The 21,655-nt window shown below is 38.4% G+C and overlaps 1 protein-coding gene across 2 annotated transcripts in view; it reads left to right on the forward strand.

Annotated features, from left to right (window-relative positions):
* SUGCT (succinyl-CoA:glutarate-CoA transferase) overlaps positions 1–21,655 on the forward strand; it is a 690,281-nt gene that overhangs the window by 17,523 nt on the left and 651,103 nt on the right. For both annotated transcript variants that reach the window (XM_060108016.1, XM_060108018.1), the window contains exon 6: positions 2,994–3,114. In XM_060108016.1, the coding sequence (XP_059963999.1) occupies positions 2,994–3,114 (121 nt within the window). The remainder of the gene's footprint in view (positions 1–2,993; positions 3,115–21,655) is intronic.

Here is a 21,655-nt window from a genome sequence, read left to right on the forward strand (position 1 = left end):
GAGGCCACTGCAATGAGAGGCCTGTGCCCCCGCTCACCACAGCTGGAGAGAGCCCGTGCGCAGTGGCGAAGACCCAACACAGCCATAAATAAATAAATAAAATAAATTTAAAAAAATGTAATGGATGTAAATCTCCTTGATTAGAGAACCAAATCCCCAAATTTGTTTTATAACAAAGTACCAGTTTTAGCTTCATTGCTCTGATGCTTCTTTCCTTATCATCTGGCTGATTGAAAAATAACGTCTTCTAATTATTAAGATCAGAATCAGTGATCATCCGCTCTGGTTCTGTTGGATCAGTCCAACAAATTTAGAATTTTACTAGATATATGTTGAACCCAAAGCTTGATAATTGTCCTGATCTCACTGTCCTGTTTTCCTACATCTTTTCTATAGCATAAGTTAGGTTTATTTGCTTGTTTTTTTCTTTTTCAGTTGCAACTTAATATGATTTTTCTAAATTGTTCTTTGTTATTATTGCCTTGCCTTGTTTTTTTTTTTAATACATTTATTTATTTTATTTTTTTCTTTTTGGCTGCATTGGGTCTTCGTTGCTGCGTCCGGGCTTTCTCTAGTTGCGGCAGGAGGGGGCTACTCTTTGTTGCGGTGCGCAACCTTCTCATTGCAGTGGCTTTTCTTGTTGCGGAGCACTGGCTCTACGCACGCAGGCTTCAGTAGTTGTGGCATGTGGGCTCAGTTGTGGCTCGCGGGCTCTAGAGCACAGGTTCAGTAGTTGTGGTGCACGGGCTTAGCTGCTCCATGGCATGTGGGATCTTCCCGGACACTTTATTTCCTAGTAGATCCTTGTATCAGGGAAATGCGATAAATGTTTGGTCTCCACTGAAGCAGTTGACTTGTATATTACTTGTGTGGAGATCCATATAACTCAGGGAGGTTTGTGATGTCTCTGATTTCAGCACTGCACTGATTAGACTTTTAACGAATGCCTTAGTTAACGCTTTAGGGAACATACGTGATCTTGAAATGGGTAAATATCCCGAAAGAGAGAGGGAGGGAGAATATGTTGGATGGCAGACTCGCTAAGAATCAGTATCTAGTAAATAGATAGTATGTGTTTATTTAAAATAAATATTTATAAAATGGAGCAAAGAATAACTTCTGCGCTATACACTTTTCTAGGGATATTTTATCAATAAGTATCATAATGCATACATATTGAGTTCTTGGGTAATAATAAAAAGCTACTGGGCATCTTTATCAGTGAAAGTCTTTAGCTTCTAAATTCAACTTTTCCATATTTTTCTTATAACTTTGGAGAGTCATACTACAAGGTACTCTGAGCACACCTCTTTTTAGCTTAAATTTTTTTTCTGTTGCTATACAAGTAGTATCTGCTAATGGGCAAAAAGATTAACATTTTAGTGTATCATATCAAACCTTTTTATGTCCTTGTATACTCATTTTTTCCAATAAACATGAGATAATACCATGTATATTGTTTTTTAATGTTTTTTGTTTATACATTCTGAATACTTTTCTATTAATATAACTTATTCATTATATTTATTTTCTTATTGAAACAGTGAATTTGTTTGTGATCCATATGAATACTTTATGTGAATTGAAATGTGATTTATGATGGTATAGAAATCTAAAAATACAAATATCATTCCTCTTCTGACAGGTGGTCAACTGGGCCCCTGGTACCTCAGTTTCAGGAGCTCTGGAGGATAACAGCTTATTTCCCTGAGATGCCTCCTAAGATCTCCTTCCCCTAAATTTTGTTAAGTCAAACAGTTCCATGTATACACTCCAAATTTGGTGACACAATAACAAACAGGCACTCAATTTATTTACATGTTTCCTTCTAAAGTTTATGTAAATTCAGTTATTTTCCATCTAGAGCAGAGGTTGGCAGACTGTGTGGGCCAAATCAAGTTTGTTTTCGCACAGCCCATGGACTAATGGTGAATTTTACATTTTTAAAGATTTTTTACATTTTTTAACATATTTTACATTTTTTAAAGATTTTTTTTTTTAAATCACACTTTTGTTTTTGTGTGTTAAAGAAAAATAAAGAACATGTGACAGGGAATGTATGTGGCCTGAAAAGGCTAAAATATTTACTTTTTGACATTTTATGAAAAATGTTTGCCCACCCCTGGTCCAGAGTCTTATTCTATTACATTAGTTTGATGTGTGAGAATATATCTATGTCAACATGGCAAATAAAAAATTATTGAATAGTTATTAGGCACTTGGATATGTTTAAGAATTACTGTAATGAATTTTTCTGGATGACCTAGTACAATTTTTGTGATGACTTTTCAAAAGATATGTAGTCACAATTGAAATTTGGAAAGAATTTTAAGATAAAGGTTTACGATGGCTTGTTGCAGTGATCTGGGAATCAGAGTTGGGGTTTTGTTTCTGACAGTTACTGATTTACTGGGTTATAGTTTAGCAGTTTTTTTTTTTAATGGTTCATTAAATACATATAAAACTCTTTGGAAAGAAAGCATCTGGAAAGTGTGAAAGCAATTCAGAATCATGTTTACATGAGTTAAGTGCCTATATGTACATGTCATAATGAGGAATATTACATAATAAGGATGGAGTAGTAAAGACATTGTATTTGGTTTTATTTTAAAGGGGTTAAAAGATATTTTTCATATATTTTATGTACTTATATTCTAATTTTTTTACCTAAACTTCTGAGAATATATTTTGATAGACCATGTAGCCTAGATATTTCTTACATTTAATGTAAGCAGAATCCACTTAATACCATGGTAGTAACTGAAAATTTTAATAGCCATTGTTTTACTGGCAGTAATACCTCAAGTAGTTGACCAGAGCCTTTGTGTTTATCTAAGAATACTTTGTAATTCTACTTTTCCTGTGATTTTTCTGGGCTTTTACAAAGCGAGGATCAATTGTGTTTACTGAAATCAGAATTCTATCATGTGGGGATTTGTTGAAAGCTGGGGAGTCCCTTAAGAAGTCTGACTCATCTTCACCTCTTCTTTCAGCTTGCAGCTGTTTGTGATGTATTTGTGGAAAACTATGTCCCTGGCAAATTGTCTGCAATGGGACTGGGCTATGAAGATATAGACGTGGTAGCGCCTCACATGGTCTACTGTTCCATCACAGGTATTTCAGCACCACACCCTCGTCAGCGGCGAGGTTTTCCAGTTTCTGTGTATGTAAGAAACCTCTCGCTAGTGTTGGTTTTCTTGAGGTGGTTCTGCTCTCCCTCCCTGCCAAGCCATTTCAGGTTGTTGAAAATCACTAAAGAACATTAACCTAAATGAACATTTTTCATATTTCTTCTGTGAATTGTCTGCCTGTAGTTTTGCTAATTTTCCTATTGATATTTCACAAATACTGACAAGGTACTATTATTAACTTATATGTAGAATTACAGGTGAAATATTAATTGGCTTGAAGATAACATAGGATCTCAACATACTGCTTCAATATATTCAAAAGTGCTAAAGCCAACTGAAGGAAAAGAGTGCTATAAAGTCTTTTAGATTGTTCAGCCCTTGATGGTGAACTCTGTGTGTGTGTTTGTGTGTGTATAAGTATGTCTTTAGGCTAAAGGGAAAAAAGTCATTGTATTAGTTATCTTTACATAGTTCATAAGCATTTAGGTATTAATTAGGGATACAGTATTAAAAAGTTATTCTTAAAATAGAAAGTTACATTAATAGCTTTTGTCAGAATAATTTATAAGATTTTCATATTTTTTAAATTCATCCACCAAATATATACTGCAGACCTGTGATCTGCCAGGCAGTATTCTAAGCTTCTGAGATAACGCAATGAATAATATATATCGATGCTCTCCAGCAGATTTACATTCTAGGTTAGGGAGATAGATAGTAAATAAGTAAACACATTCTTTTGTGTTTTGTTTTTTGAAATTGAGTGCAGTAGTGATAAGGTCAAAAGAGAGAAACTCAACAGGGCAAGGGGGATGAGGTGAGGAGGGTCTATTTTATACTGGGAGGTGAGACAAGGCTTCATTGATAAAGGGGACATTTAAGCCGAGACCTGAATGAAGTAAAGGAGTGAATCGTATCATTATTGGCAATGAGGGTTTCGGGCAAGGGGAACAGCAAGTGCGAAGGACCTGGGGCAAGACTGTGTTGGGCCTGTTTGAGGACCAGCAAGGATGGCTGAAACAGAGTGAGTGAGGGGGAATGTAGTAGGAAGAAAATCAGAGAGATAATGGTTAGTTAGGGCTTGTGGGCTGCTCTTAAGGAATTAGGCTTTTACTTCGAGTAAGACTGTAAGCTAATGGAGAGTTTTAAGCAGAGGAATGATGCGATCTGACATTTTAAAAAGAATCACTCTAGCTACTGTGTTAAGAATAGACTGTCGAGTACAAGGGTAGTGGGAGAACAATTACAAAGCTATTGAAATAGTCCAGGGTAGAGATGATGGGGCTTGAATTAGAGTAGCAGTGGTCGAGGTAGTTAAAGAGTGATAGAATTCTGAATGTTTTCGAGAAAAGGGGGTAAGGTTTGCAGATGGATGAGATGTGAGTATCAGAGAAAGACTAGAGTTAAGGATGTCTCTAGGGTTTTGGCCTGAGCGATTAGAATTGCTGTTTACAGAGTCGAGTAGGACTTTGGAAAGAAGCTTTGGGAGGGAGAACATCACATTTGGACTTGGAATGCCAAGTCCAGGTCTAGCTTGAAATGTAGAGCAAGGGCTTGGATCTAAGAGTCAGGATATGTAAAATTTTATAGTTATGAGCAAATACATGGTATTTGAAGCCTGTATTTCATCTTTTACAGAGTGAGTGTAGATAGAAAAAGGAGAGTGAGTGGCTGAGCCTGATGCACTCCCATGAGTAGATGTTTAGGAGACGATGATGACGCAGTGAAAGAAGTCGTGATGGAATCGTCAGTGAGGTGGGAGGAGAACCCGGAGGCGAAGTGAGGAAAGGGTTTATTTTCATAGACAGTTTAAGCAGAAAAGCATAAAGCATAAAGCACTTATGGACCTGAATTACTCGCATCTCCTAAATGCATCACCCTCGCTCTCACGGCAGAGGCTTTACACACGATGTTCCCGTTGCTTGTAACACTAATCCCCTGCCACACCTGGTAACTCTGTCTTTGTCCTTTAGATCTCACCTTGGATGTAATTGCTTCTGTGCAGACTTTTTCTCTCGATCCCTGAAGACTGGGTTGGCTGTTTTCTACCATGGTTTACTCTTGTCTGTCTCCCCCACTATCCTTCAGGCTCTTGTTCAGCACACAGTATAGAGCACATGGTAGGGAGTTTCTTACCTCAATGAATGAATAATCAGAACTTGGCTAAAGAGTTTTTAATAGCTGCCTTTTTTTTTTTTTTTTTGCATTGTACTTTTCAGAGATAAGTGTAAGTGGTAAATGTTATGTTTACATTTTCCAAAGAAACTTTCAGAGGATAGCCTGGGGTTAGGGCATAGTTGGCCTAATCTGTTATTTCTTATGTAGTTCATCCATAGCACTAACGTAATGGTCATTGCTTTAAGGTACCAAAAGAGTCCGTACCATGAAGTAAATATTCACTTATTGTCATTAGGTCCCTATGCATTAGGTTTATTCCTAAGGCAGTAAGGAAACTAGTATATTTAAAAAATATTTTAAAAGGGAACCAAACAAAAACTTTACTCCTTATATTTCAGTAAATTTATCTTAAAATAGGTATCTGAAAATCTTGTTTTACTATAAAAGCCACAAAAATGTTATCTTAAAAATGTTTGTTATTCGTAAAATTATAAGAAACAAAATACTCCTATTTCTGTGCATTCAGGTTAATTGAGATATTATAATACTTTGACTGTGACACATTACTTTAGTATAAATAGTGCTTTTCATGGTATAATTGTCTTTGTGGTGGTATTTTCATATAAAATAAGCTATAATTGCAATATTTGGACAATTGTTATTATTTTAGATTTAGATCAAAGAGCCCAGTGATCATTAACTTCTCTACTGAACAGCATGAGAGATAGGTTCTGTACATAGTAGATCTTTGCCACTAGATCTGACTTTTTCAGATGTACTATTACATAGATCTGTAATCACACTTCTGTTTTTGTGTCTGTGTATCGAATACTTATATGTGTGCGAGAGAGGGAGAGATTTATCCTTAGAATCTCACAATCTAATGGAAATGCTGAGGTCTAAAATATTAAAATAGGTGAACTATTATCTTCTGAATTACCCTATAACCATAAAAATTCTGCATAACTAACAAATGCAAAATCTTACATGACAGTAAGTATTTATTTCTCATTGTCATAAATGTGGATTGGCTGGGATTCAGCTGATCTAGACTCGTTAGGTTTGGCTTCAAGTTGCAGGTCTGCTCTGCACGTGTCTTACACTCCTTGGACCAGTGGCTACCAAGTACGTGTTCTCCTTATAGTGAAAGGCAAGAGCACAAGAGAACAAACTTAATCTCACAAGCACGTTTAAAGCCTCTCTCTGCTCACATCACATCTGCTAGTATTCATTTGGTCAAGGCAAGTCATATGGCCAAGCCTAATACCAAGAGGTGGTTAAATATAATACTCTAGTGGCAGGAACTACAAAGTTGCATTGAAAAGGGCATGGGATCCAGGAAGGGTGAAGATTGGGAATAATAATGTATTTCATCACATCATCCAGCTAAATGAAATGCTAATCCACTTGGGAAGCCTCACACTTCCCCAAAGTTTCACATCTGTATCTAACTACGGTTAGAATCAAAAGTTCTTCTGGGCCTTGTCTTGTGACTGGAGAATCTCAAGTTTTCTTCCAGTTCTCAGATCCTGTATTAACATTTTAGTGTGGCAAAGGCCCTTAGAGATAGATTCTAGTTCTCAGTAGTTCTCAGCTAAGGGGAAAATGGGAGTATCATATGCTTTTCAGTAATAGGGATGGGGCATGAAGGGGTGATAGGGAGAGGCATGTGTAGTCTGAAAAAGCAGCGCTCTTTATTCTATAATCCTGTGTATCCCCACCTCCTGACAATCCTTAGAAAAACATTCACACAGCTCTCCTTTATTTCCTGATAAGGAAGCAGACCCAGAACAGCTGAGGGACCTAAGGTCACACAGCTATTAAATGGCAAATGGGTTTAAAACTCAGGCTTCTTGACTTGGTATTAAGTGCTTCTACGCTTTCTCTGTTTAGACATGTATCATTGTTAAGTGATGACATGGACTTTGTGATTACAAGACACTGAACAGGTCTCCTTGAGAATATATATTTTTGTTATTCTCTTTCATTTGTTGTGGATCATATTGGCAGCTGTTGGAGTCATGAACAGAGTTGCTCATCAGGGAGTCTAAATTTCAACGGATTCTTTTGGAAGCAGCCGTCATTTGTGAGTCATGAGTTTGTGTGTATATAAAGCAAGGGCCATCTCTCTTTTTTTTAGAAGTTTGATATTCTTGGTAATCAATGTTTGTTTTTTTTTAATAAGACTGATTAGATTAGTCTACAGTTGCACATGTTATTATTGGGATCCTAGACTTTTCTGATGTTTCCCAGTGGTATTGATGTCTTGTCAGTGCTTTCCAAGCCCAAATGGTCTGTTCTCACTCACATGTTGCCCTTACTGCTGATGAGAGTAACCTTGGAGTGGTTGGGAGTTTACTCTAATGCATTCTGACCGTTGTGTGGCTGAGACTGCCTCAGTCTGTGAAATCTGGTCTACAGGACAAAACTGCTACACTGATCACAAGGAAGGAAGGACCCGATTATTTTTATTAGCACGGTCCTCTTGTCATTTCAGAAGGAGCTGAGTATGAACATTAGGGGGCAGTGTTTAAAAAGCTATCAATAGAATTCACTACGAATTCCTTTTTGAGAAAACTGTAGTGTTTCCTGTGTACCACTGGGTGGAGAGAATCTCTGAAAGAACATATCTATATTTTTTCAAAGTATTTTTTTTTTCAAAGTGACCATTCTCTACCTTTCTATACTTTTAGAAGTACCATGATATTTTCCTTAGCAATTTAATTTAAACTTTTATCTTCTTTCCTTCGTGTCTTCTGTGCATGTTATTAATTATACACACTTAGCAATAAGAATGCTACCACATTTTAAAGAATTTACTTTTTTTCTTCATGTTAACTTCATTACTCTTTCTTTCAAAAAGGATAAACATTACATTATGTTATTTACTAAACTAATTTTGTGGTAGGAACATTGTGTTTACCCTTTAAATAAAATTTCTCATCTTTTTTTTTAAGGAAAGTAGTTTGCAAAGCAGTTTTTTAATTTTTGAGAACAAGTTACAAAAGATGATATACAGAATGATATTATTCATACAGAGTTAAAATTATATAAAATATATATTTTTTGGTAGTTTACTTGTATGTGAGTAAAATATAAAAATACTCATAGTAATGAAAAATACTAAACTCAAGAGAATGATTACCCCTGGGGAGTGGGGAGGGAGGGAAGGGGGACAGGGACACACACAGGACTTCAGCTATATTTGCCATATAGCCAGCTGGCAGGTGCATGAGTATTTGTTATGTTATTCTGTATACCCTTATTTATTTATTTATTTTTGGCTGTGTTGGGTCTTCGTTGCTGCGCGTGGGCTTTCTCTAGTTGCAGCGAGCGGGGTCTACTCTTCGTTGCGGTGCACGAGCTTCTCACTGTGGTGGCTTCTCTTGTTGTGGAGTGTGGGCTCAGTAGTTGTGGCACACGGGCTCAGTAGTTGTGGCATGCGGGCTCAGTAGTTGTGGTTCGCAGGCTCTAGAGCGCAGGCTTCAGTAGTTGTGGCTCGCAGGCTCTAGAGTGCAGGCTCAGTAGTTGTGGTGCACGGGCTTCGTTGCTCCGCGGCATGTGGGATTTCCCTGGACCAGGGCTCGAACCCGTGTCCCCTGCATCCACCAGGGAAGCCCCATTCTGAATACCCTTTTATGCTTGAAATAACAACAGCAAATGATTCAGAAATGCCCACATAATCCCTTCCTTTCTCATTCCTTTCCTTTGTCTGCCCCTCACCCCCACCACTCCAGTACATGTGTCTTGAGCTTCTGTAGATTCCTGGCTGTGTTGAGTGTACAGAGTGAACAATGCAGACATGGTTCCTGCCTTTAAGGAGCTTACAGCCTAGTGTGAGAGACACTGCATAACCAGGTTAAGAAGAGAGTATGGCATGTACTAACAAATTGTGCTGTCATGAAAGAATCAAACAGGGTACTGGAGTGGAGGTTAGTAGAGCAGGGGATGCGTAAGTAAATGGGATGGTCAAGGAAGTCCTTTCTGGGGAGGTAACATTTAATAGACTTAAAGTATGAGAAGGAGCCAGCCATGCAAAGAGCAAGGGGAGGAGTGATTCAGGCAGAGAGAACACCACGTGCAGAGGTAGGGAAGATCACGCTATCTTTAAAGGCCTAAGAGAAAGCCAGTGTGCCTTGAATACCAATAACTGGGAACAGCATGCTTGAGAAGACACTGCATAGAGGTGTGCAGGTGCCATGGTGTGCTGGAAGCGGTTTGAGCAGCAGAGGGATATGATTCAAATTACACCAAAAATGATCTTTGAAAGAGGTGGGAATCAAATACTGATTGTCTCATTGAAGAATTTCATTATAAACATTGGTCTTGAAATAAGGTTCATGTTTGAGAGAGTAGCTATTAAGATAAAATTTCTTTAGATTACTAAAGGCTCCCATGGTGTTTCAGAGTCAATAACAGAGAATGATGAGCCCAGATGGATATGGCAAATCATCTAGCAACTACATCCAACACTATATCATGGCAACGATAATACAAAACAAAACACTGCTGCACTTGGATTCTTATGGAGTGAGTTAGTCTGTGTATATGTATATTTTCATCATTTTCTACATATTCATCACATAACCATGTCTTTTAAAAAAGAATAATTAGAAATCTGCCTGTACTCCAAACCCATAAAAATTTTGAAGGGGAGAAAAATAAGAAAGAAAGGGAGGGAAGGAGGGAGAGAGGACAAAAGGGAAGGAGGGAAGAAGGAAAGGAAGGAAAGAAGGAAGGAAGGAAAGAAGGGAGGGAGAGAGGGAGGAAGGAAGGAAGAAAGAGAAAGAATCAGAACTAAGTCAAATGGAATAACAATGGGCAAATTGTTTTTAACCTCTAAAAATAATAGTCCAGTTTAGTTCATTAAGCATCCTTTCTAGATTGAATAAACAATCAGTTACAGACACGACATTAAAAGAGGTCCTCACAGTCAAAATAACTGGAAACTACGGGTCTAAATTATAGATGTCTCTGTCGTCTCCCCTTCTAACAGAACATTTTTTTGCCCAGAATTTTGGAGTGTTGTGGTCATCTGTCCAACTTTATAGTCAGTGATCCCTAAAAAAAGTGTGGTTTAACATATTTACCATTTCGTACCAAACTCATTGTTTAAACAATGACACCGTCTCTGCAGGGGAAGAGAAACTGAGCACATAAATACAAGATTTCAAAGCACAGCCCATAAAACTAGGGACTGAGATTATATTTTGTCTGTAGACATGGACAGACTCCAGAAAGTGACTTTATGCCTTCATTTTATCCCCCAAGGGCATAATCTTTTTATCTTTAAATACTTCTTTTTACCCTTACACATATAACAGATGTGTTGTACAAGTTGGACTCAGTGGAGTGTAAGCAGAAACTTTATTCTTTCCCACCCTACCTCTGCAAACCTGCACTCCTGACTCATTTTCCTTGCTCACTGGTGAAATCCCAGGAAAGTCCTACAGACATTTTTTCGGATTATTTTATTTCAAGTATTACAAATTCCAGTCCAATCTAAAGTCAAAACTTCAGACTCTTGTACAATTTATGACCTTTCCCTTTCTCCAACTTGTCCTGACTTCTTGGAAACCTGAAGAGAGAGAGAGAGAGAGAGAGAGAGAGAGAGAGAGAGAGAGAGAGAGAGAGAGAGTGTGTGTGTGTGTGTGTGTGTGTGTTGGAAGAGGATAGTTTCTTCATTCCTCCATGATCCATCTCTTCCCTGTTGCTAGCTTCTCTTTGTGATTCCTTCAGAGTCAGGCCCTCTTAGGGAAGAGAGTGAGTTAATGGGTATAAAAGAGCTTCTGCTTGATGGGGGTAGTTGGGCCCTGCATTGCAGCCTACTGTGTGCCTGAAGCTCAGTTGGTGGCAAATTGTACTATGGGGAGCTTTGTAGGCTCCTCAGAGACTTCAGACTGTAGTTCTCCCTCTTTAGTCCTTGGCTTTGTGCGGTCTTATGTATACAGAGGCCACCTGTTCAGGTCAAGGTCACTTTGTCCTATAGGCAGCCCTCATGGATAGAATTCCTTTTTTATTTTATTTTATTTTTTTTGCGGTATGCGGGCCTCTCACTGTTGTGGCCTCTCCCATTGCGGAGCACAGGCTCCGGACACGCAGGCTCAGCGGCCATGGCTCATGGGCCCAGCCGCTCCGCAGCACGTGTGATCTTCCTGGACGGGGGCACGAACCTGTGTCCCCTGCATCGGCAGGCAGACTCTCAACCGCTGCGCCACCAGGGAAGCCCTAGAATTCCTTTTTAAATTTTTGTAATTTTTTTTTTTTTTTTTTTTTTTTTTTTTTTGCGGTATGTGGGCCTCTCACTGTTGTGGCCTCTCCCGTTGCGGAGCACAGGCTCCGGACGCTCAGGCCCAGCGACCATGGCTCACGGGCCCGGTCGCTCCATGGCATGTGGGATCTTTCCGGACAGGGGCACGAACCCGTGTCCCCTGCATCGGCAGGCAGACTCCCAACCACTGCGCCACCAGGGAAGCCCTAATTTTTGTAATTTTTTAATTGCAGTGTAGTTGATTTACCATGTTGTGTTAGTGTAAGGTGTACAGCAAAGTGAATCAGTTATATGTGTGTGTGTGTGTATATATATATATATATATATATATTCTTTTTCACATTCTTTTCTGTTATAGGAACATTCCATTATTAGTACAAGATATTGAGTAGAGTTCCCTGTGCTCTACAGTAGGTCCTTGTTGATGATCTATTTTATATACAGTAGTGTGTGTATGTTAATAGAATTCCTTTTACAATGAGCTAGTTCTGCTCTCCTGTTGGCCCACTTAGCCCATGGGGAAAACTCCTCCTTGCTCTTGCTCAGCATTGGGAGTGAAGTTTACTCCCAAATCTTTCAGTTCTGCTGCCTTACACTGATGTAACCATAGCCTCTTGCTTTTGGTACTTTTTTAGGCACATGTCCAGTCCTTATGTACTTTCATATTCCTAAACTATAGGCCCAGACCTCAGATGCTTTTTTTGAAGTGTCCCTCATGTGGCTTGAAGTAAAGAGGAAGCAGCTTGCCCCTACCCTATGGCAGGGTGAAATGCACAGCATGCTGACAACTCTTTCTTTTATTTTTTAAAATTTATTTTATTGAAGTATAGTTGTTTTACAATGTTGGGTTAATTTCTGCTGAGCAGCAAAGTGATTCAGTTATACATATATATATATATATATATATATATATATACACATTCTTTTTCATATTCTTTTCTGTTACGGTTTATCACAAGATACTGAATATAGTTCCCTGAGCTATACAGCAGGACCTTGTTGTTTACCCATTCTCTATATAATATTTTACATCTGCTAATCCCAAACTCCCAATCCTTTCCTCCCCCACCCCCCTCCCCCTTGACAACCACAAGTCTGTTCTCTATGTCTGTGAGTCTGTTTCTGTTTCGTAGGAAAGTTCATTTGTGTCATATTATTTATTTATTTTATTTTTTCTTTTTTAATATCCTTATTGGAGTATAATTGCTTTACAATGTTGTGTTAGTTTCTGCTGTATAACTCCTTTTTTTTAACATCTTTATTGGAGTACAGTTGCTTTAAAATGGTGTGTTAGTTTCTGCTTTATAACAAAGTGTATCAGTTATACCTATACATATGTCCCATATCTCTTCCCTCTTGTGCCTCCCTCCCTCCCACCCTCCCTATCCCACCCCTCTAGGTGGTCACAAACCACCGAGCTGATCTCCCTGTGCTATGCGGCTGCTTCCCACTAGCAATCTATTTTACGTTTGGTAGTGTATATATGTCCATGCCACTCCCTCACTTTGTCCCAGCTTACCCTTCCCCTCCCCATATCCTCAAGTCCATTCTCTAGTAGGTCTATGTCTTTATTCCTGTCTTACACCTAGGTTCTTCATGACCTTTTTTTAGATTCCATATATATGTGTTAGCATATGGTATTTGTTTTTCTCTTTCTGACTGACTTCACTCTGTATGACAGACTCTAGGTCCATCCACCTCACTACAAATAACTCAATTTCCTTTCTTTTTATGGGTGAGTAATATTCCATTGTATATATGTGCCACATGTTCTTTATCCATTCATCTGTTGATGGACACTTAGGTTGCTTCCATGTCCTGGCTATTGTAAATAGAGCTGCAATGAACATTGTGGTACATGACTCTTTCTGAGTTATGGTTTTCTCAGGGTATATGCCCAGTAGTGGGATTGCTGGGTTGTATGGTAGTTCTATTTTTAGTTTTTTAAGGAACCTCCATACTGTTTTCCATAGTGGCTGTATCAATTTACATTCCCACCAACAGTGCAAGAGGGTTCCCTTTTCTCCACACCCTCTCCAGCATTTATTGTTTGTAGATTTTTTGATGATGGCCATTCTGACTGGTGTGAGATGATATCTCATTGTAGTTTTGATTTGCATTTCTCTAATGATTAATGATGTTGAGCATTCTTTCATGTGTTTGTTGGCATAAACCCACGCACATATGGTCACCTTATCTTTGATAAAGGAGGCAAGAATATACAGTGGAGAAAAGACTGTCTCTTCAATAAGTGATGCTGGGAAAACTGGACAGCCACATGTAAAAGAATGAAATTAGAACACTCCCTAACACCATACAGAAAAATAAACTCAAAATGGATTAAAGACCTAAATGTAAAGCCAGACACTATCAAACTCTTAGAGGAAAACATAGGCAGAACACTCTATGACATAAATCACAGCAAGATCCTTTTTGTGTCATATTTTAGACTCTGCATGCAAGTGATATCATACAGTATTTGTCTTTCTCTTTCTGATTTACTTCATTTAGTATGATAATCTCTAGGTCCATCCAGGTACCTCCCAGTGGCATTATTTTATTCTTTCTTATGGCTGAGTAGTATTCCAATGTATATATGTACCACATCTTCTTTATCCATTCATCTGGATAAAGGTTGTTTTCATGTCTTGGCTATTGTGAATAGTGCTGCTGTGAACATAGGGGTGTATGTAACTTTTTGAATTATAGTTTTGTCCACATATATGCCCAGGAGTGGGATTGCTTGATCATATGGCATCTCTATTGTTAGTTTTTTGAGGAACATCCATACTGTTTTCCATAGTGGCTGCACCAATTTACATTCCTACCAACAGTGTAGGAGGGTTCCTTTTTCTTCACAATCTCTCCAGCATTTGTTACTTGTAGTCTTTTAATAATGGCGATTCTGACCGGTGTGACGTGGTACCTCATTGAAGTTTTTATTTGCATTTCTCTAATAATTAGTGATGTTGAGCATCTTTTCATGTGCCTGCTGGCCATCTTTATGGCTAACAACTCTTTGTAAGGAAATTCATGCTAACGGTCTCATTTACCTTTCCAGCTTTTCTCACATACCCTGAAATGGATGGTAAGCTAAGAGCAGCAAAACTGGTTTCATAGTCTTTTAGCATGACCTGCATTGGTGTTCCGGCACTTATGGCATTCTTTTGGGGTTTGAAGCCTCAGCTGAAACTGAGGCAAGAGGGTCCTATTTGAACATTCTTTTTTTTTTTTTTTTTTTTGCGGTCCGCGGGCCTCTCACTGTCGTGGCCTCTCCCGTTGCAGAGCACAGGCTCCAGACGCGCAGGCTCAGCGGCCATGGCTCACGGGCCCAGCCGCTCCGCGGCATGTGGGATCTTCCCGGACCGGGGCACGAACCCGCGTCCCCTGCATCGGCAGGCGGACTCTCAACCACTGCGCCACCAGGGAAGCCCCTGAACATTCTTTAACTCAAAGTTTGTTGAAGAAATATGTTTTTCAGGTAGTAAAGAATAACATTAAGTAGAGGAAACCTGAGATATCTGTGTTCGAAATTTTTAAGTATGAAAAGATAATATTTAGTAAACTAAAAGTGTTTTGACTAATTTTGTATACATTTTAAATTATTTAGACACAAATGAAAAAGGTCAGTCATTTCCATATACATAATTTCTAAATAAATATTTTTTCCCAATAGCAAATCCCACTTTAAAGCTGATACTGAATTGTTACTGGGTATAAGGAACATTATGTTAATTTTCCTTGGGATTAAGAAAATCTACTGGACTGGAACATGGATAAAATGATTCCCCATTGTGCTGAAAGAGACAAAATTGCTGTTCTTAAAAGATCTCTGCTGGGTATAATTAGGGATATGCAGTGAGCACCATCTCATGACACAATTTTATACATAAATATGTGTTTGAGCTTCTTCAGTTCTCAGACACTTTCATTTCTCTCGTACCATTGATCGATAAAAGAGAAACCCATGACTTGAAAAGGAACTTGAGTTGTTTTCTCAATGCTTTAAAATTCTAAAAGCAAAGAGATAACCTGAGCCTAGAAATATGGTATAAATCTAGAATCAGTTGGTTTCACCTTTGGTCTCTGATTTCTAATATATGGATATATTGGTTCCCAGTTCAAAGAACCACTTGGGGCCAACAAAAGGGAAAAAGATGACAATGTTAGTTAATGTCAAAGCAGTAGTTATTTCAAAACCTTCACAAATCAAATGTTTCATAGATCGTGCCAGATAAACATGCCAAGACTTAGCCACAGTCCAAAAATCCTGTCATCAAAACTAAATTGTTTCCCCTTATGGTAATAGGTCTGGGATATAAATCCACAAATTAAGGAAGCAGTGCTAGATAGGAAGAAATGTTATGCTTAAAAGGATAAAAAAAAGAATGTTAATTAAAATTTAGATAGCATTTATTTCATGAATGCTAATGAATTTTTTCATTCTTTGGATGGCCTTCCAAGCCAGCATTAGTGCAGTACTACAACTTTCAGCCCTTAGTTGAACCATAGTAGCTTCACAAAGGTCGAAGTATGTTGAGTAAGTAACAGTTATACACCCTGAAAGATAAGGGATGTTGATAGAATATCAGATTGTGGAATAAGTGAATTCATTTTGTAAAGAACATAAAATTCTCAAAAATTTATCAAGTGAAAAATAACAAAGTTTAAAAAATTTGGTAAACATTTGGTTATAAGAAAGACTAATAAACAGTCTGATTAAAAAATGGGTCAAGGGGACTTCCCTGGTGGCGCAGTGGTTGAGAGTCCGCCTGCTGATGCCGGGGACACGGATTCGTGCCCCAGTCCAGGAAGATCCCACATGCCATGGAGCGGCTGGGCCCATGAGCCATGGCCGCTGAGCCTGTGCGTCCGGAGCCTGTGCTCTGCAACGGGAGAGGCCACAGCAGTGAGAGGCCTGTGTACTGCAAAAAAAAAAAAAAAAAGGGTCAAGGATGTGAACACATTTCTCCAGAGAGAATATACACATTGCCAATGAGCACATGAAAAGATACTCAACATTACTAATTATTAGGGAAATGCAAATCAAAACCACAATCAGATACCACTTCATACCCACTGGGATAGCTACTATCAAAAAACCAAAAGTTAACAGTGTTGGTGAGGATGTGGAAAAATTGGAACCCTTGTTCACTGTTGGTAGGAATGGGAAATGGTGTAAGCCACATAGGGGGTTCTTCAAAAAATTAAACATAGAATTACCATATAATTCAGCAGTTCCACTTTTGATTATATATCCAAAAGAATTGAAAGCACGTACTTGAACAGATGTTTGCATTATGTTCCTAACAGCATTATTCAAAAAGAGTCAAAAGTTGGAAGCAACCCAAGTGTCCATCAGTGGATAAATGGATAAATAAAATGTGTTATACATACAATGGGATATTATTTAGCCTTGAAAAGGAAGGGAATTCTGACACAGGCTGCAACATGGATGAACCTTGAAGACATTATGCCAAGTGAAATAAGCCAGTCACAACAGGACAAATACTGTATTACTCCACTTCTATGAGCTACCTAGAGTAGTCAGATTTGTAGAGATAGAAGATAGAATGATGATTGTTAGAGGCTTGGGGGAAAGAAAAATGGGGAGTTACTGTTTAACGGATGCAGAGTGTCAGTTGGGAAGATGAAAAAGTTTTAGAAATGAATAGTAGTGACAATGTGAGAACCACTGCACTGTACACTTAAAAATGGTTAAAATGGGGCCTCCCTGGTGGCGCAAGTGGTTGAGAGTCCGCCTGCCGATGCAGGGGATACGGGTTCGTGCCCCGGTCTGGGAGGATCCCATATGCCGCGGAGCGGCTGGGCCCGTGAGCCATGGCCGCTGAGCCTGCGCGTCCGGAGCCTGCGCGTCCGGAGCCTGTGCTCCGTGACGGGGGAGGCCACAACAGTGAGAGGCCCGCATACCGCAAAAAAAAAAAAAAAAAAAAAAAAAAAAAATGGTTAAAATGGTAAATTTTGTGTTATGTATACTTTATCATGATCAAAAAAATTAAAGTTAAAAAAAAGAAAAAATTTAAAAAGTAAAAAAAGAAGGTTAGTCTAAACTACAAAGTGTACTGTGAAATTCTAATTACTATGTCACAACCACAAGAAAATGTTGTTTGTACTGTGTTTTAAATAGTGGTGTACAAATACAAATATTTGATGACTAGGTATTGAATATATAAAACACTCCTTTGTTTAATAATCAATTGATTCATGTATGTATAAATTAAAAGCCCTTTTTGTCTTTTATTTCTTTTCAATCTGATGGGATTAGCTTATAGTTGTCATTTGCTTAATACTAAATATTGACTAAAATACCAGGGTTTTTTTTGTTGTTTTGGTCAAAATCTTACTCCATATGCTAATCTTTAGATTCTTATTGCTATTCACACTATATTTATCATTCTGTTGTAAATAATTTCGTGTTCCTAACATTGTCTAGGAAATACTCAAAGGACTGAGGAAAGAGAATTTAAATGAATTCTTTCTGAAGAGAAGAATTGCCTGTTAGGATGAACAGTTATAATAATGAGAGTTCTATGAGAACTGCTGATTTTACTTCAAAATAAAAATATTATAATTATTTTAAAAATTTCAATCTGAGAAATGAAATTTTACAGTCCCAAATATTTCTAGGAGGGCACATTTCTCCTACTCCAGTCAGAAACTTCAATCATGTTTCTTGCAGCTCTCCGAGGAAAGCCACGATGGTAGTGTGGGACATGCTCTCACCTCAGTTACATACACCCAGAATCTTATTTGTTCAGTTACCATCTTTGTATTTTGAATCTTTTATTCTATTTCTCCGACAGTAACTTGGGCCCTTGCCTTCCACATACCTTCAGTTCTGTTTCTAACCCAGCATATGGAGGCAGTGACTACACTGATGTGTACATGTCCACAAAAATACCCTCATTTAGAGCTTTTACCTGTCAGTGTTTAGTTGAAGGTACACAGGATCAATTGTGAACAACAAAGTCCTCAGTTGTTGTCTTCAGTGTTTCTGTGGGTCTTTTACTTCTTTCACTGGGATACGATATACTTCTGCCCTCTAATCCCTCTGCCATTTCATATCTGATCTGTCATTTGGACTTGAACTACTTATTACTCCTGAAGGTCATGGGGATTACTGGACATAAGCTATTTGGTCCATTATTTTGACTATCTTGAGTCACAAAGTTATCTAAAACAATCAAATTCTAATTAGAAAAGCATTGAACAAAGGACAATGTGGCCTAGACACTCCTCAGGTGAAGGTAGTGGGGCACAAGTGGGACAAGGCACAGGAGGAATCTCAGATTGTGAGACACAGGTGTGGAGAGGCAGTATGTTAAAATACATTTCCCTCTCATGGCCCTACCTCTCCCACCTCCGCACTCCCGACATTTCATTGGATTCCTTGCAGTTCTCAGACTCGCTTATCTAGAGCAGGGGGCTGGAAGTGCCGGTGGGCCAAATATGACCAGCTGTCTCTTGTAAAAAATAAAGTTTTGGGCCTCCCTGGTGGCGCAGTGGTTAAGAGTCCGCCTGCCGATGCAGGGGATACGGGTTCGTGCCCCGGTCTGGGAGGATCCCATATGCCGCGGAGCGGCTGGGCCCGTGAGCCATGGCCGCTGGGCCTGCGCATCCGGAGCCTGTGCTCCGCAACGGGAGAGGCCACAACAGTGAGAGGCCCGCATACCGCAAAAAGAAAAAAAAAAAAATAAAGTTTTATTGGAACACAGCCACGTCCATTTGTTTACATATTGTCTATGATTGCTTTTGCATTGCAATAGCAGAGATCAGTAGTTGCCAGCAGAGACCCCCAAACCCTGAAAAGTCTAAAAAATATTTTCTGTCTAGCCCTTAATGGAAGAAATTTGCAGGTCCCAGATTTAAGGCATTTGGTATTCATGGCTGGAAGGCAGGATGACACAACAGAATGGACAGAAAAAAAAGTACTTTATTTGTTCCCTTTTGAGTGTAGGCCCTGAGGATACTTAGGTTAGAAAATACATTATGATGTAAAAGCCAGGAATCTGAGTCCTGTGCCCACATTCCCGAGAATGAAAGTAATTCTCTACAATGAAAAGGCTTACAGAAGTAGGCAGAAATGGAAACATGAAAAACTTTACATTTGACTTGGCTATATGAAATAATATCTAATATTTATTGAGTGTTTACTATGTATGAGACATGGTGCTAAGCATTTATTATATATTATCTCATATAAAATAATACATAATTGGCATAATTTATATATAGGCAAATCTTGTAATCATGGTATCAATATTAATTGCTTATCAATTATAAAAAATATCATGCAACGTAATTGAGAGCGTTCAACAAGGTTTTATGAGACTTGTATTATAGTGCCATGTGACCTTGGAGACATCATGACACCGATCTGAGCCTAAATGTCCTTATCTCTAAAATGGGAATAAATTTGTCCTGCTTACTTCCTAGGCTGCTAGTGAGTCTGAGATGTAATTCATAAAAATTCTTTCAGAACTGCAAATTATTCTATAGATATTAAGGACCTGAAGTCACTAAGTATATTTCAGATTGTGTTATATAAGTTTTATATTGGGTATATCCTAGTCATAAAGTCTTTTTCATGAGATTACATAATGGAAAGCAAAGGCTTGGTGGTCAGAGGACCTGGGTTGAATTTCCAGTCCTGTCATCGTTGGTTATGTAGCTTAGGTCAAGTAATTTAATCTCTTTGAACCTGTGTTAGCTGGCTGTAAAATGGGGACAGTGATGCTGCTGCCACCCCCTAAAATGTTATTGTAAGGATTAAATAAGAGCGCAAATGGAATCTACAGAAGTGATGCAACCTTAACATGAAGAGGACTATAAAAAAAATAATTATGAGATACAGTGGCACCACCCTGAGATAACTACATAAGATTTGGTGCATTTTTCCATAGTCATTTTTTTTTTACAATGACAGATAATTTATTATTCAACAAAAACTGAGGCATAAGGACTCAAGTAAAGAAGTTAACAGAAAATATTTTACAAGGGATCGTGAAGACAGAGCCCAACTAAAACAAAATTAATGCTTTACCATATACTACAATAGGGATTGAAAAAACAAATTTTTCCATTCCACGTTCATAAATACATTGGAAAAGTTTTTTTTTTATGTAGCAGGTTCTTATTAGTCATCAATTTTATACACATAAGTGTATACATGTCAATCCCAGTCACCCAATTAATCACCCCATCCCCCCACCCCCCTGCAGCTGTCCCCCCTTGGTGTCCATACGTTTGTTCTCTACATCTGTGTCTCAATTTCTGCCCTGCAAACCGGTTCATCTATGCCATTTTTCTAGGTTCCACATATATGAGTTAATATACGATATTTGTTTTTCTCTTTCTGACTTACTTCACTCTGTATTACAGTCTCTAGATCCATCCATGTCTCAACAAATGACCCAATTTCGTTCCTTTTTCTGGCTGACTAATATTCCATTGTATATATGTACCACAACTTCTTTATCCATTTGTCTGTCGATGGGCATTTAGGTTGCTTCCATGACCTGGATATTGTAAATAGTGCTGCATTGAACATTGGCGTTCATGTGTCTTTTTGAATTATAGTTTTCTCTGGGTATATGCCCAGTAGTGGGATTGCTGGATCATATGGTAGTTCTATTTTTAGTTTTTTAAGGAACCTCCATACTGTTCTCCATAGTGGCTGTACCAATTCACATTCCCACCAGCAGTGCAAGAGTGTTCCCTTTTCTCCATACCCTCTCCAGCATTTATTGTTTCTAGATTTCTTGATGATGGCCATTCTGACTGGTGTGAGATGATATCTCATTGTAGTTTTGATTTGCATTTCTCTAATGATTAATGATGTTGAACATTCTTTCATGTGTTTGTTGGCAGTCTGTATATCTTCTTTGGAGAAATGCCTATTTAAGTCTTCTGCCCATTTTTGGATTGGATTGTTTGTTTTTTTGCTATTGAGCTGCATGAGCTGTTTATAAATTTTGGAGATTAATCCTTTGTCAGTTGCTTCATTTGCAAATATTTTCTCCCATTCTGAGGGTTGTCTTTTTGTCTTATCTATGGTTTCCTTTGCTGTGCAAAAGCTTTGAAGTTTCATTAGGTCCCATTTGTTTATCTTTGT

Source organism: Mesoplodon densirostris, chromosome 9 (assembly GCF_025265405.1).
Source record: "Mesoplodon densirostris isolate mMesDen1 chromosome 9, mMesDen1 primary haplotype, whole genome shotgun sequence".
In the NCBI taxonomy this organism is placed as follows: Eukaryota; Metazoa; Chordata; class Mammalia; order Artiodactyla; family Ziphiidae; genus Mesoplodon; species Mesoplodon densirostris.